The sequence below is a fragment of the Dendropsophus ebraccatus genome, chromosome 2 (genome assembly GCF_027789765.1).
Source record: "Dendropsophus ebraccatus isolate aDenEbr1 chromosome 2, aDenEbr1.pat, whole genome shotgun sequence".
NCBI classification, from domain to species: Eukaryota; Metazoa; Chordata; class Amphibia; order Anura; family Hylidae; genus Dendropsophus; species Dendropsophus ebraccatus.
Window position 1 is genome coordinate 129,394,835 of NC_091455.1, and position 12,873 is coordinate 129,407,707.

Below are 12,873 nucleotides of genomic sequence, written 5' to 3' on the forward strand. Positions count from 1 at the left end.
GTGTGCAGCTGGTGGCAGGTACCAGTGACAGCAGCAGTGGCTTTAGTAAGGAGGAAAAGTACTTTCTTTTTTTAAATCAGATTGTTTTTATTAAACAGCTTTTTCCACACACCCAAAGCGTGTCTTTTTTTTTTTTTTTACACAAACAAAACTGGCCCCCCCCACCCGTCATAAAGTAACAACACCCCTCACCCTCCCCCCGAACCAACTTCCCTATCACAAAGGAAAAATAATAATTGTATGGAGGCAACAACATTGGTTAGGTTATACAGATAAAGACTATTGTCATGAAGATAAGACCATAAAGGGCAACTCTCCTCAGTATCATCCATTAGATAACAATAAGGCACAGTATTATGTTCAGTGACCTGGGTAGGAATCTCCCTATCTTGAGCCCAACGGTCCAGTTGGGGCACCCACCATAAGGATGACGCAATCATCTACCGTGTAGTACTTCTCAGCCCTCCCTGTGTCCCACCCCGGCGAACAGTTGCCGCATTCTGGTCTGACAGTAATAAAAGGGCTTCCATTGGGTTGCGTCTAAGATTACTGGACGGTATACCAGGTGCATCAAGCCAAGGGCCCCATATACTTTCACATTTCTTGGATGCCTTACTTTTTTGATATACCCCTTTTTCCAAACGTATAACCACATTAAGTCTGGCTATAAGTTCCGTGATGGTGGGCGCACTCGACTGTATCCAGTGACAGGCGATCAATTTATGTGCCTGGTATAGAATCCTGCATATAGCCAGCTCAATACCAGTAGGCTCATCTTCCTCAGGCACAAGACCCAGTATACATTTTAGGGGTTCCACTGGCACAGCAACTCCATATACCCTTCGTATGAGGGCTACAACCTCCCTCCAATATCCCTCCAGCTCAGTGCAACTCCACATCAGATGAATAATATGCGCGTCGGCTAAGCCACACCTAGGGCAATTGGAATCAGCACGTACACCAATCCTATGCAGAAACTTGGGTGTCCTATACAAGGAAAAGTACTTTCATTCTGCTGTGCTAGGCAGGGAGAGGAGCGGCAACTAGTCATCTGAGCAGGAAGCCTCCCATGACTAGTCACGGCTCTCTGCCTGTCAGCACGCAGTGCAGGCATGATTGACAAGCAGAGAGACCTGTTAGTGGCCTCTCTGACGGTCAATCATCAGGATCAAAAGTTGTAATGAAATGTACACTTTAACTAATAATTTAAACTATAGAATTTTTCTACAGTGCATATTCACATGCAAAAATGCCGTTATAGGCTAGTCACAGCAGGGCATAGAATGGTGTCTATGGAACGGTAGAGGTGCGCGGCCGCGAGCTCGTACTAGAAACTGAATCCGTCAGAATTTATCTGCCCCAGTCCCTGTTGCTCCCTACTTCATTGCATATACGAACAACCATGCGTCTATAGCCCTAAACAGATATATGTTGTGCTGTCAGCTTGGGTTATTTGTGCCATGATAAAGCTAGGCTTGGTAGCTGTAATATGGATGCAAAAAAGCTCTTATATAATGCTTCTGTGTAAAAGGGGTCGGGGTGCCTTAAAGGGGTAGTGCGGCGGTAAACAAATATTCACAGAATAAAACACATTACAAAGTTATACAACTTTGTAATGTATGTTATGTCTGTGAATGGCCCCCTTCCCCTTGTCCCGCACCCCCACCCGTGTACCTGGAAGTGTGGTGCGCTATACATACCTGTCACGTGCCGACTCGTCTCCGATCTTCAGTCAGCGATGGCGTCTTCGGACCGGCCGGGCGAATCCCTCCGAGTGTCCTGAGTGCCAGCCGCCCTCTTCAGCGTCATCAGATGCTCAGCCGCGATTGGCTGAGCACAGTTGACGCGGCAGAGGGCGGCCGGCACTCAGGACAGACGGAGGGATTCGGCCGAAGACGACATCGCTGACTGAAGATCGGAGACGAGTCGGCACGTGACAGGTATGTATAGCGCACCACACTTCCGGGTACACGGGCGGGGGTGGTGGGACACGGGGAAGGGGGCTATTCACAGACATAACATACATTACAAAGTTGTATAACTTTGTAATGTGTGTTATTCTGTGAATAATTGTTTACCGCCACACTACCCCTTTAAAGTGTCACTGTCACTGCAAAAAAAAAACTTTTGACATCAAAAGTTTTGACCGGTCCTTGCCTGAGTGTTCAGACCCGAACTGATTTTAAGAACGAATCAAAAAAGTCAGCACCCAGCGTGGTCATCTCCCGGCTCTGTGTCATGTGATTACAGCCTTATAATGAAAGTCTTAAGGCCCTATTACACAAAGAGATTACAAAGTGATTATCGTTTAAAGACTCGCTATAACGATCGGTCACTAGCGACATCTTAGGGAGCGATTTACCGTTATTACATGTAAAGATAGATGTGTTGAACAATCATTTTTGCGGTCGTTAATGGTCGAGGAAACGTTTGCTACTATGAGCCCGCGCCACCTTGTTTGGACGAGTAGAATTTAGTCGAGTTAATTCATTGTTAGCATAAAACACACCTACTTTTTTTTTTTAAACATTTTATGAAAGATTTCCTATTTGATGAACCGATTAGCCAATCATCATTGAAAGAACAATGATTTTTTTTAGACAGGTTGGAAAAGAATTTTAGAATTTAGAAGAATTTTTATCCAACGATTTTGCAGTTGTTAATCGCTCATTCACAGCTATTACACGTAACAATGATCGTTAACGAGCGAACATTGGAGCGAGTTGTTGTACGATAATGGCTTTGTGTAATAGGCCCTTATGAGGCACGTTCTTTCTTAGTGAAGCAGAGCGGGGAGCAGACCACGTAGCAGCACCCAGACCGATCAAAACTTTTGACAGGTTTCTCTGACACTGCTTGATAAAAGAGTCGAAATGTCACTGTTTTTCTGTACCCAGATATGTGAATAAATTCACTTTGCACTATTTTTGGATGCTGTGGGAATCCTTCCTTCACAGGTTTCTCCCACATGTCAAAAGTTTTTGTAACAATAATGACACTTAAAAAATAATGCATCCTAATGTGTCTGATCACCCGTCACCATTGTGATGGTGCCAGGGTCCCAACTGCTGACTGTTCCTTGTGACGTGCTGTCATACACTATGGGGGACATTTATTAAGTCTGGCGTTTTTTTACGCCAGACTTATAAATGGCCCCGCATCTCCAGCGCTACGGGGATTTATGTAGAGGTGGACTGCCTCTACATAAATCCTGTGCGCTCTGGTGCGCACCGCCGAAAACCTACGCTAGCTAAGGACTGGAGTAGGTTTTCGGCGTTTCTTTTTGCGGAACAGATGGTGAATCGCGCGGACTGAGTCCGCGCCCTCCGTTCCGCCCCCTTCACGTCCCCTCCCCGCCCCCCTGCGTACCCGTCGGAAAGTGCCGATTTGCGAATATTTTATTCGCAAATCGGCCATTTGCGAATAAAATATTGCGCAAAACGGCAATTTCCACCAAAAACCCCCGGACCGCACGATGATACATGTCCCCCTATGATGCTACTAAATTGGGTGTAAAGACCTGCAGTCAGGACTTTGCACCCATGATAAGGATACAAGAATGCATCCATATTACTCTAGTGTGAAACTAGCCTAATACTGATGATTATTAACGCCTTTAAGGGTACAAACCCACTTGACGTATTTGCTGCGTGAATCAGTCTTAAAAATAAGCAGGCAAAACGCAGGTTGGCTTTATACAATTGTTCTGCGTTAAAATACGCAATTGCGTATTTTTGAAGCGTGAAGCTACATGCGTTTTTCGCACAGGTTGTTAACAACTGATGCTTTGCTAACAACAAGCTTCACGCTTCAAAAATACACAATTGCGTATTTTAATGCAGAACAATTGTATAAAGCCAACCTGCGTTTTGCCTGCTTATTTTTAAGACTGATTCACGCAGCAAATACGTCAAGTGGGTTTGTACCCTAAATATGTTAAAGAGGACCTGTCACCCCCCGTGCCGGGGTGACAGGCTCCCGACCCCCTATTATATCCCCCTATACTCACGTGATCCCGCTGGGTCCCGCTTCCTGAGCCGGTCAGGTCACGGAGATTTCAGCGCACTGAGAGATGAGTCCGATGCCCATAGAGAATGACGGAGCATCGGACTCCCCATTCATTCTCTATGGGCATCAGACTCATCTCTCAGCGCGCGTCGGGCTTCGGGCGCTGATATCTCCGTGACCCGACCGGCTCAGGAAGCGGGACCACGTGAGTATAGGGGGATCTAACAGGGGGTCAGGAGCCTGTCACCTCGGCACGGGGGGTGACAGGTGTCCTTTAAAGGGATAAATTAGGTTCAGGAGGGAAGTGTTTTAATAAAATCTGAAAACAAGAACAAGGGGACATGATCTGAGGTTAGTTGGGGAAAGGATCAAAAGCAACATGAGAAAATATTACTTTACTGAAAGAGTAGAAGATGCTTAGAACAAACTTCCAGCAGATGTGGTAAATCTACAATAACTGGATGTAAACATGCCTGGGATTAAAAAAAAAAATGTCTATCCTAAGATAGAAATAAAAAAAATAACACAAGGGAAGACTAGATGAACCAGGCAATCTTTTTCCACTGACACTCTCCAATGTTTCTGTATGGGCTCATGTATGGCCATACCTTGTAATAGAAGACAGCTTCCTTGTACTTTCCTACTTGATCGTTGACCACCGCTAACTTTGCAAACTTCAGAGCATCCAGTTCCAGTGTGGCCGCATCCATGGTGACAGCTATATGTGATATACAGTATAGTGCACGGCAAGACCTAACAAATAGGTTTATGAGGATGTATGATGATGTGTCCGCCAGTGATTGCTATGGTCTCTACACCAGAGGGTACTGATCAGATGCTGATAGAAGGTTCTCCAGTCTTACAATCCAGTCTCGACTGCGGTGTCAGTCAGTAAGCAGGGTTTCCAGTGACAGATGGTCAGATCGCTGTGGTGTCAGTCAGTAAGCAGGGTTCCTGTAGATGTCTGGCTGTGGTGTCAGTCAGTAAGCAGGGTTCCTGTAGATTCCTGGCTGTGGTGTCAGTCAGTAAGCAGTGTTCCTGTAGATGCCTGGCTGTGGTGTCAGTCAGTAAGCAGAGTACCTGTAGATGCCTGGCTGTGGTGTCAGTCAGTAAGCAGTGTTCCTGTAGATGCCTGGCTGTGGTGTCAGTCAGTAAGCAGGGTTCCTGTAACTGCCTGACTGTGGTGTCAGTCAGTAAGCAGTGTTCCTGTAGCTGCCTGGCTGTGGTGTCAGTCAGTAAGCAGGGTTCCTGTAGCTGCCTGGCTGTGGTGTCGGTCAGTAAGCAGGGTTCCTGTAGCTGCCTGGCTGTGGTGTCAGTCAGTAAGCAGGGTTCCTGTAGCTGCCTGGCTGTGGTGTCAGTCAGTAAGCAGGGTCTCCAGTGACAGATAGTCAGATCGCTGTGGCACTTAGACTGGTGTATAGTATCTGTCCTCTGGAAGAGCCTGTACGCCTCATAGTCCCCCCAGGAGCCGCAGCAGCAGTACCCAGCCCCGGCTGTAGTGAGCTGCCATCGCCATGCTCCGCTGCTGCTGCTGGAGGAGTAGTAGTTCCCCGGTCTCCTTACAGACACTTCCTGCTAATCCGCTGTCCTCCTGGCTATGGCAGTGCCCGCTGCCCTCACACAGGACCGTCCCACCTGGCAGGCAGTGGGTGCCCGGCAGCGCATACACTGCTATGTTTATCTGGATCGGACCTGTCACTTCCTCCTGTGTTCCTGCAGGCGGCTCCTGTGCTGTGAGGGGCGGGAGGGGGAGGCACCATGATGCAGCCACCCCCTGTCAGTGACACTGCAGCCTCCTCCCCGCTCACCTGCCTGTAAGGACGGGCTGGCAGCTAACGCGGAACTGAAGCGCACTGTGCACACTGGCCGCATCCCCACCGGCGGGCAGCGGAGGAGTGTCCAAGTGACGTGAGGCGTTGGGAATGCGGCTTCCTGTTAGTGGTGAGCATGCGCAGATCTACCTGACGGGATCGGCTGTAATACCATAGAGTGGCTTGTAGTGAAGTAGTTTGCTGGGCGCCGGAGGCTTGTGCAGCTCTATCACATCCTGGGTGTTTGCTGCCAAAATGCTATTTTACGCTGTGCTGGTACTTCAGCAATAAGTGTCATGGTGCCTAAAGAGTCTCCATGAGCAGATGAATGCAGGTTACTGGTCCTTCCCCTCTGAGCCCAGTGTTCTGCGTCACTAGGGCCACATGGAGGGCGGAATCAGGGTAATAACAGGGACTTGTGTTACCTGCTGGTACTGGGCAAAAGAAAATAGATTTTCATGGAAAATTGTCCAAAAAGTTTTCACCTTCGAAATGTATCTGTTTTGCAGTATTTCTGTGAAACATAAGGGGTACTCCGGAGACTAACCTTTTTGGTTTTTTTATAAATTGCTTTAATAAAGTTAATATTTGTAATATAACTTTATTTGAAAAAGAAAGTTTAGTTTTTTATTCACATACAGTGATCCCTCAACTTACAATGGCCTCAAGATACAATGTTACTTTTTGGACCATTGTAACTTGAGACTAGACTCAACATAAAATTCTACAGACAGTCCAGATCTGCGGAACATGTAAAAAAATAACTAGCTGATCAACCAATGAAAGTGGCCACTTTACTGGTAAAACCCCAGTATTAGTGAAGTGCATGCACTGGTTGGCTGTCGAGTATCCCCTTCCCTACACTACATGTCCTGTACTGCTCTTTACCTGGGCCAGGATGAGCAGCTCATTTGGGCATCAGGTGAGGGCGGCTTCATTTTCTTTTAGTTGGTCCCTGTGTGATCTGTACAAGACCCTGAAAACACTTCAGTCCTCTACATAGAAAGTAATTTAGAGTCTCTTGTAGCTCTGTCTGACTGTTGTTTGTAAGGACTTGCTTTATCCATATGAGTTAGCGGCTTATTTTCCTTTAAATTTTCCTTTTTTCTCATTTTGGGGATTCAGAACCAATTATTAGTTTTCCATAGAGTTTTGGTTTCAACATACAATGGCCATCCTGGAACCAATTAATATTGTATGTTGAAGGACCACTGTACTGACTTCCGGTGCCTGGCAACAGTAAAAGGCCCCCTCTGCTGCCACCAATGTTTGTGTCTGGAACAGCAGGTTCCTGATTTCTTGCCTTGTTCTAGCATTGCTGAACAGCACTGTTAAATCAAGGTCCTGTACCCCAAGTGTAACGGGTAAAGTCTTATGTACAGTACACAGGGGAGGCTGCCAGACACGATCGCTGGTCTGGCAACCTCTAAAGAGTGAGCGGTGAATGCTATCACTATTAGCTCTGCTTCTAGCACAATGAATGGTGATCGCAACCACTGCTTACTATGCAGAGGCTGTGAACACAGCGATCATGTCTGGCAGCCTCCTCTGATGCAGGCTACAGCGCTAGAACAGTAACATATTAAAGTCTATGGCACTCCATTTGCACGGCATATTTTCATTCCAGAATAAAGTGCCAAAGGCTTGTAAAAGTAAGAAATTTAGCTTCTGGGATGATGAAAAGTAATAGAGACCATGCTTACCTGTTTACACTCCTCTGGTGCCCTCCTGCTTTCATCTCTAGGTTCCATGCTCAGTGACGGCCTGCTCAGCTAATCCCTATTTTGTAACATCACAGCAGCTAAATATCTTAGTTCTACAAGGCATATATTCTCACAGTGGAATGAAAATCCATTGAGAGAATGCAGTGCCATAGACATTCTGAGGCTATGTTCCCACACAGTATTTTTGCAACTAAAACCAGAACGGACATCCACCTACATATGTGGGAACCAATATCTTATTCTTATCTCACCATCACATCAGCTACCTAACACCTACCAGGGAACCACAGGGAACTACATCCATTGAAGGTTAATTCTTTATCATCCTATACCCATTCGATTTGTGGACCATCATGCACTTCAGTAACTACCCTGAACGTACAGAAAAGATCACTCTCTGAACACCTGACACGGCTGAGAATCCACTCAATATCCCTGATGAACCCAGCCATTTCTACCTCACGGGGGAAACGTGTTGGATAATCAGTGGAAAACCGTTATCTTCCTGAATAGGAACGGAAGTCGAAAAAATTTCTATACATGTCAGAAAGTGCATACCACACGCATTCCATATGTTATTCCCAAGCAGGAATGACTGCACTCCAATACCCAGTCAACACAAACAATTGAGCAACCAGACCATCTGACTTCCTCTCTTATCTAGAGTAGGGCCAGTTCCGCTTGGTTTAAGGGGACGCTCTATCCTAGCTGCTCATAGAATTAGGTAGGGTGTAGAGATGAGCAAACCTCGAGCATGCTCGAGTCCATCCGAACCCGATCGTTCAGCATTTGAATAGCGGTGGCTGCTGAAGTTGGATAAAGCCCTAAGGTTATGTGTAAAACATGGATACAGCCAATGACTATATCCATGTTTTCCACATAGCCTTAGGGCTTTATCCAACTTCAGCCACCGCTAATCAAATGCCGAACAATCGGGTTCGAATGGGCTCGAGGTTCGCTCATCTCTAGTAGGGTGTAATAGATTTCCTCTACCCGGACGTACACCTTCCCTTACCACGTCTAACCATACAGTTCTACAAGCTTGCTATATATTGTACTTCACTGTTAATATTTGATGTATAATGTTTGACACCTCAACCACTAGTGTCAGTCTACCACTTCTTTCTAGAGTTTCTATATTTTCAATGCAAATAAGTGGAGACACACATACCTCTTTATATCATTGGGGATCTCATATCCTATGTTTGATTGGTATATAAAACCAGAAGTGGAATTGAAAACACAGAAAGGATCTGTTCACACACTGTTGAAATTGAGTGGATGGCCGTCATTTAATGGCAAATAACGGCCATTATTTCAAAACAACAGCCATCGATTTGTTCCATTTTTCCTCCTTACTAGGACTACCACGTTCCATATAGCTGAGAATATACATCTTGAATTTGCATGTTATCTGAAGCAATATATACTAGATGATCATCATAATTGTTCACAGAAACTACCAGGTAGACCAATAGATTTGATTTTAGTGCTTCTATTCTTTTTAAAAAAACATACCCACTTGGTGAGAACTGGCTTATACTTGCTTCACACCTTCCAGTTTCCAACACTTACTACTAAAAAGTGCTCACACGCTTGAATCATTATATACCGGTGGTCTCTTGGACTTGGAGGAGGTGTTGGAGTCCTACTGTACTGGTGTCCGATGTCCCGAACTGAGAAATTCTTTTCCCCTTTTCTTATTCTTGCTATTTTTCTATTCCCTCTTTTTCTTACTTAGCGTGCTAGCATTTGCTGTATGCTGGCACTGAACTGGCTAACGCACTAGCACCTGTTTTCTTTTTCCTCTTTCATTTGAAGTCATGGTACTAAGAGGTTGGGATGTGGTTGCCGTATGGGCTGGACTTCTTATTTTCGGTTATGATATATTTCTGCTTACTAGGAGTTTGTCCGTTTACCCATGTTTTTGCTGTTGTGCATATCCCCGCCTGCGTGCGGCGGTTGTTTTGTTTGTTCATAACCACATTCTGGTACGGTATTATATACTACTTCTGTTTCCTTTCTAAAATTCTTTAATAAAATCAGATTACACTAAAAAGTGCTCACACGTTTTTTTTGGAAAACTCACACCACAGTTTTTGTGCTAGAAGTGGAATCAAATGAGATGGAATATATAAAGGGGGGACTTCTCTTTCCTGTTGGATCCTGTTGAAAAACTGCACTTTGATTTCTGAAGGCACTGCAAGCGAGTGCCGATCTGAACTTTTAGTCACACTGCTGGGCCACATGAACACTCCATGCATCGTTTGTGCAGACATTGAAATATATTGCTTTTGGACACACATCCCCTGTTTATACAGGGAAATTTGCGGCCAATAGCGATATATTTTAGCACAGCCCAAAAGACGTGATCAGCTGAGAACTATTTCTGCTCTTCAGCTGACCGCTGAGACTTTAACACAGGTCGATTATTGCCTGAAGGAGTGTTTCTAGCAACGCTCCTTGCCAATAATCAGCCTGTGTAAAAGGCCCCTTAGTCTTATAGGATAATAGTTTCTAAATGTTCTATGAGAATATATAATCTAAGTGCTGTGAATGACTTCTTAGGGTTTGACTCTTGCAAATAATGCAAATCTGTCAGAGGGACACATCAAGTCTGAACCTAGTGCAGACCTGGCAAAAAGTCAGTTTGCACAAAAATCTACTATTTTTTGCAAGGTCTGGGCCGTGCACAGTAAGAGGCGTGACTGCATCATCACAATTGTCATCTGCATGCAGGTGTTAGTACTAGCTGGAATCTGCCCCAGCTTTTAGCAGCTTGGGCAGTTAAAGGAGAAGCCCGGCAAAAAATATTATTAAAGTATTGTATTACCCCCCAAAAGTCATACAAATCACTAATATACACTTATTACGGGAAATGCTTATAAAGTGCTTTTTTCCCTGCACTTACTAATGCATCAAGGCTTCACTTCCGGGATTACATGTTAATGTCACTTCCTGGATAACATGGTGATGTCACGACCCGACTCCCAGAGCTGTGTGGGCTGTGGCTGCTGGAGAGGATGATGGCACGGAGACACTGAGGGACACAGGGCACTGGAGGGACACTGAGCATCCCCCTACCATTCTCCTTTCCAGCAGCCACAGTCGGGTCGTGACATCACCATTTTATCCAGGAAGTGAAGCTTTGATGCAGTTGTAAGAGCAAGGAAAAAAGCACTTTATAAGCATTTCCTGTAATAAGTGTATATTGGTGATATAACTTTTGAGGGGCAATACAATACTTTAATAAAAATTTTCGACGGACTTCCCCTTTAAGATATGGTGGGATTTCTGTAGATGCATGCACCTCTACATAAATGCAGCATATCTGTGTATCAGACACAGGTGTCCAGACCTTCCTTAAGACAAACTGGTTGAAAGGAAGCATTGCAGTCTTCTCAATGTTTACAAGTGCTTGTCCTTACTTTTGCCATACTGTAGTACCATGCACTACCACCACTACAAATAGTAAAGCAATCATAGGGGCAAGCACTTGTAAACAATGAAAAGCCTGCCGAGCTCTGCACTATAGCGTTGTATGTTGTACACTGTAAGCAAATATGACATCATTATAAATATGATTTTCATTTTTGGGGTAAATGTAATTTTTTTAAATAAATTACCTAAAAGAGTCACTGTCGTTATTTTTTTTTGTTGCAAAAATCAATAGTACAGGCGATTTTAAGAAACTTTGTAATTGGGTTTATTAGGCAAATATGCCATTATCTGCATTTAAAAAGCCTTTTCCCAGGTTCCCCCCCCCCGCTCCTCTCATCCACTGCTCATTATCAAGAAATCTCGACTGTTTTTTCATCAGTCGGATCCTGTCTGAGCTATGAAGAGGGGAGGGGGGAGGAGGAAGGAGCGAGATTAGCGGGCAGCTGAGAGCCCAGAACAAAGGATAAGGCTAAGTTCACATAGAGCAAAAGGGGCGGATTACGTGAGGAAATATTTCCGCCTGAAATCAACTGATGCTGAATTCCAAGCAGAATATAAGCAGAATGTAAGCAGAATTCCTGCGTATTCCGCTAGGAAAGTGTTCAGCTCGTAATCAGCTCTTGACAAATTCAGCGCGGAATACTCGAGGAATCCGCGCTGAATCCACATGCATTCAGCGCTGAAATTCAGCGAGTATTTGGCGAGTAAACTAGACTATACCAGAATATATACTAGAATCCTTCTCCCCTCTTTTTTCCCCATTTCCGCACTGATTCAGCGCGTAATTTCCACTTGTATTACGCTTGTATTCCGCGCTGAATACGCGCGTATTCCGCGCTGAAACAGAAAATCAGAGCCCCATTGATTTGTATAGGCTTCCGCTAGTGGAAGAATGAACATGTTCATTCTTCTGGCGGAAAGCGGATTAGTTCAGTGCGGAAATTCCACCGTGTGAACTGCAGAGCAGAATTTCCATTCAACACAATGGAAATTAGCTCTGCACCTATTCTAACAGCTGAAATTTCAGCGCTGATTCAGCGCAGAAATTCAGCTGCTTTTGCTCTGTGTGAACGAGCCCTAACACAGTGGGGGAGCTATTAAGAGTGCTATTCAGAGGTCAGAGAGGTCAGTGGGGACTGCAGAGGAGAGAGCCTGTGATGTGAATGTAAATTTACTCTTTGTTGTCCTGTGTTGGTGCCTCTACTTTCTCCCTCCATAGGAGAACAATGGCTTCAAACTGCTTTTTCATGATAAAAATTCATTTTTCGGCTAATAAACCCAATTACACAGTTTCTTAAAATCGCCTATTCTATTGATTTCTGCAAAAAAAAAAATGTAACGCCAGTGACACTTTAACCCTTTGAGGACCAGGCCCAAAATGACCCAGTGGACCGCGCAAATTTTGATCTTAGTGCTTTCGTTTTTCCCTCCTCCCCTTCTAAGAGCTCTAGCACTCTCAGTTTTCTATCTACAAGCCATGTAAGTGCTTGTTTTTTACAGGAATAGTTGTACTTTGTAATGGCGTCATTCATTTTACCATAACATGTATGATGGAATTCCAAATATATTATTTATGAAGATATAAATAGGTGAAATCGTAAGAAAGAATGCAATATGGTAACGTTTGGGGGGTTCCTGTGTCTACGTAATGCACTATATGGTAACAGCGACATGACACTATTACTCTATAGGTCAGTCCGAACACAACCATATGCAGGTTACACAGATTCTCTAATGTTATATATATTTTTTTTTATGAAATCCTTTTTTTTGGCAATTAAATATTAATAAAATGGGCCTATTGTGACGCTTATAACGGTTTTATTTTTTCACCTATGGGGCTGTATGGGGTGTCATTTTTTCCGCCATGATCTCTATTTTTTATTAAT

The 12,873-nt window shown here is 44.5% G+C and overlaps 1 protein-coding gene across 1 annotated transcript in view; it reads right to left on the bottom strand.

The window, feature by feature from the left end:
* The window catches only part of CAPN7 (calpain 7), a 45,335-nt gene extending 39,410 nt beyond the window's left edge, over positions 1–5,925 (bottom strand). The window contains exon 1 of the mRNA XM_069958325.1: positions 4,617–5,925. Within this exon, the coding sequence (XP_069814426.1) occupies positions 4,617–4,718 (102 nt within the window). The 5' untranslated portion in view covers positions 4,719–5,925. The remainder of the gene's footprint in view (positions 1–4,616) is intronic.
* Positions 5,926–12,873: the final 6,948 nt, after the last annotated feature.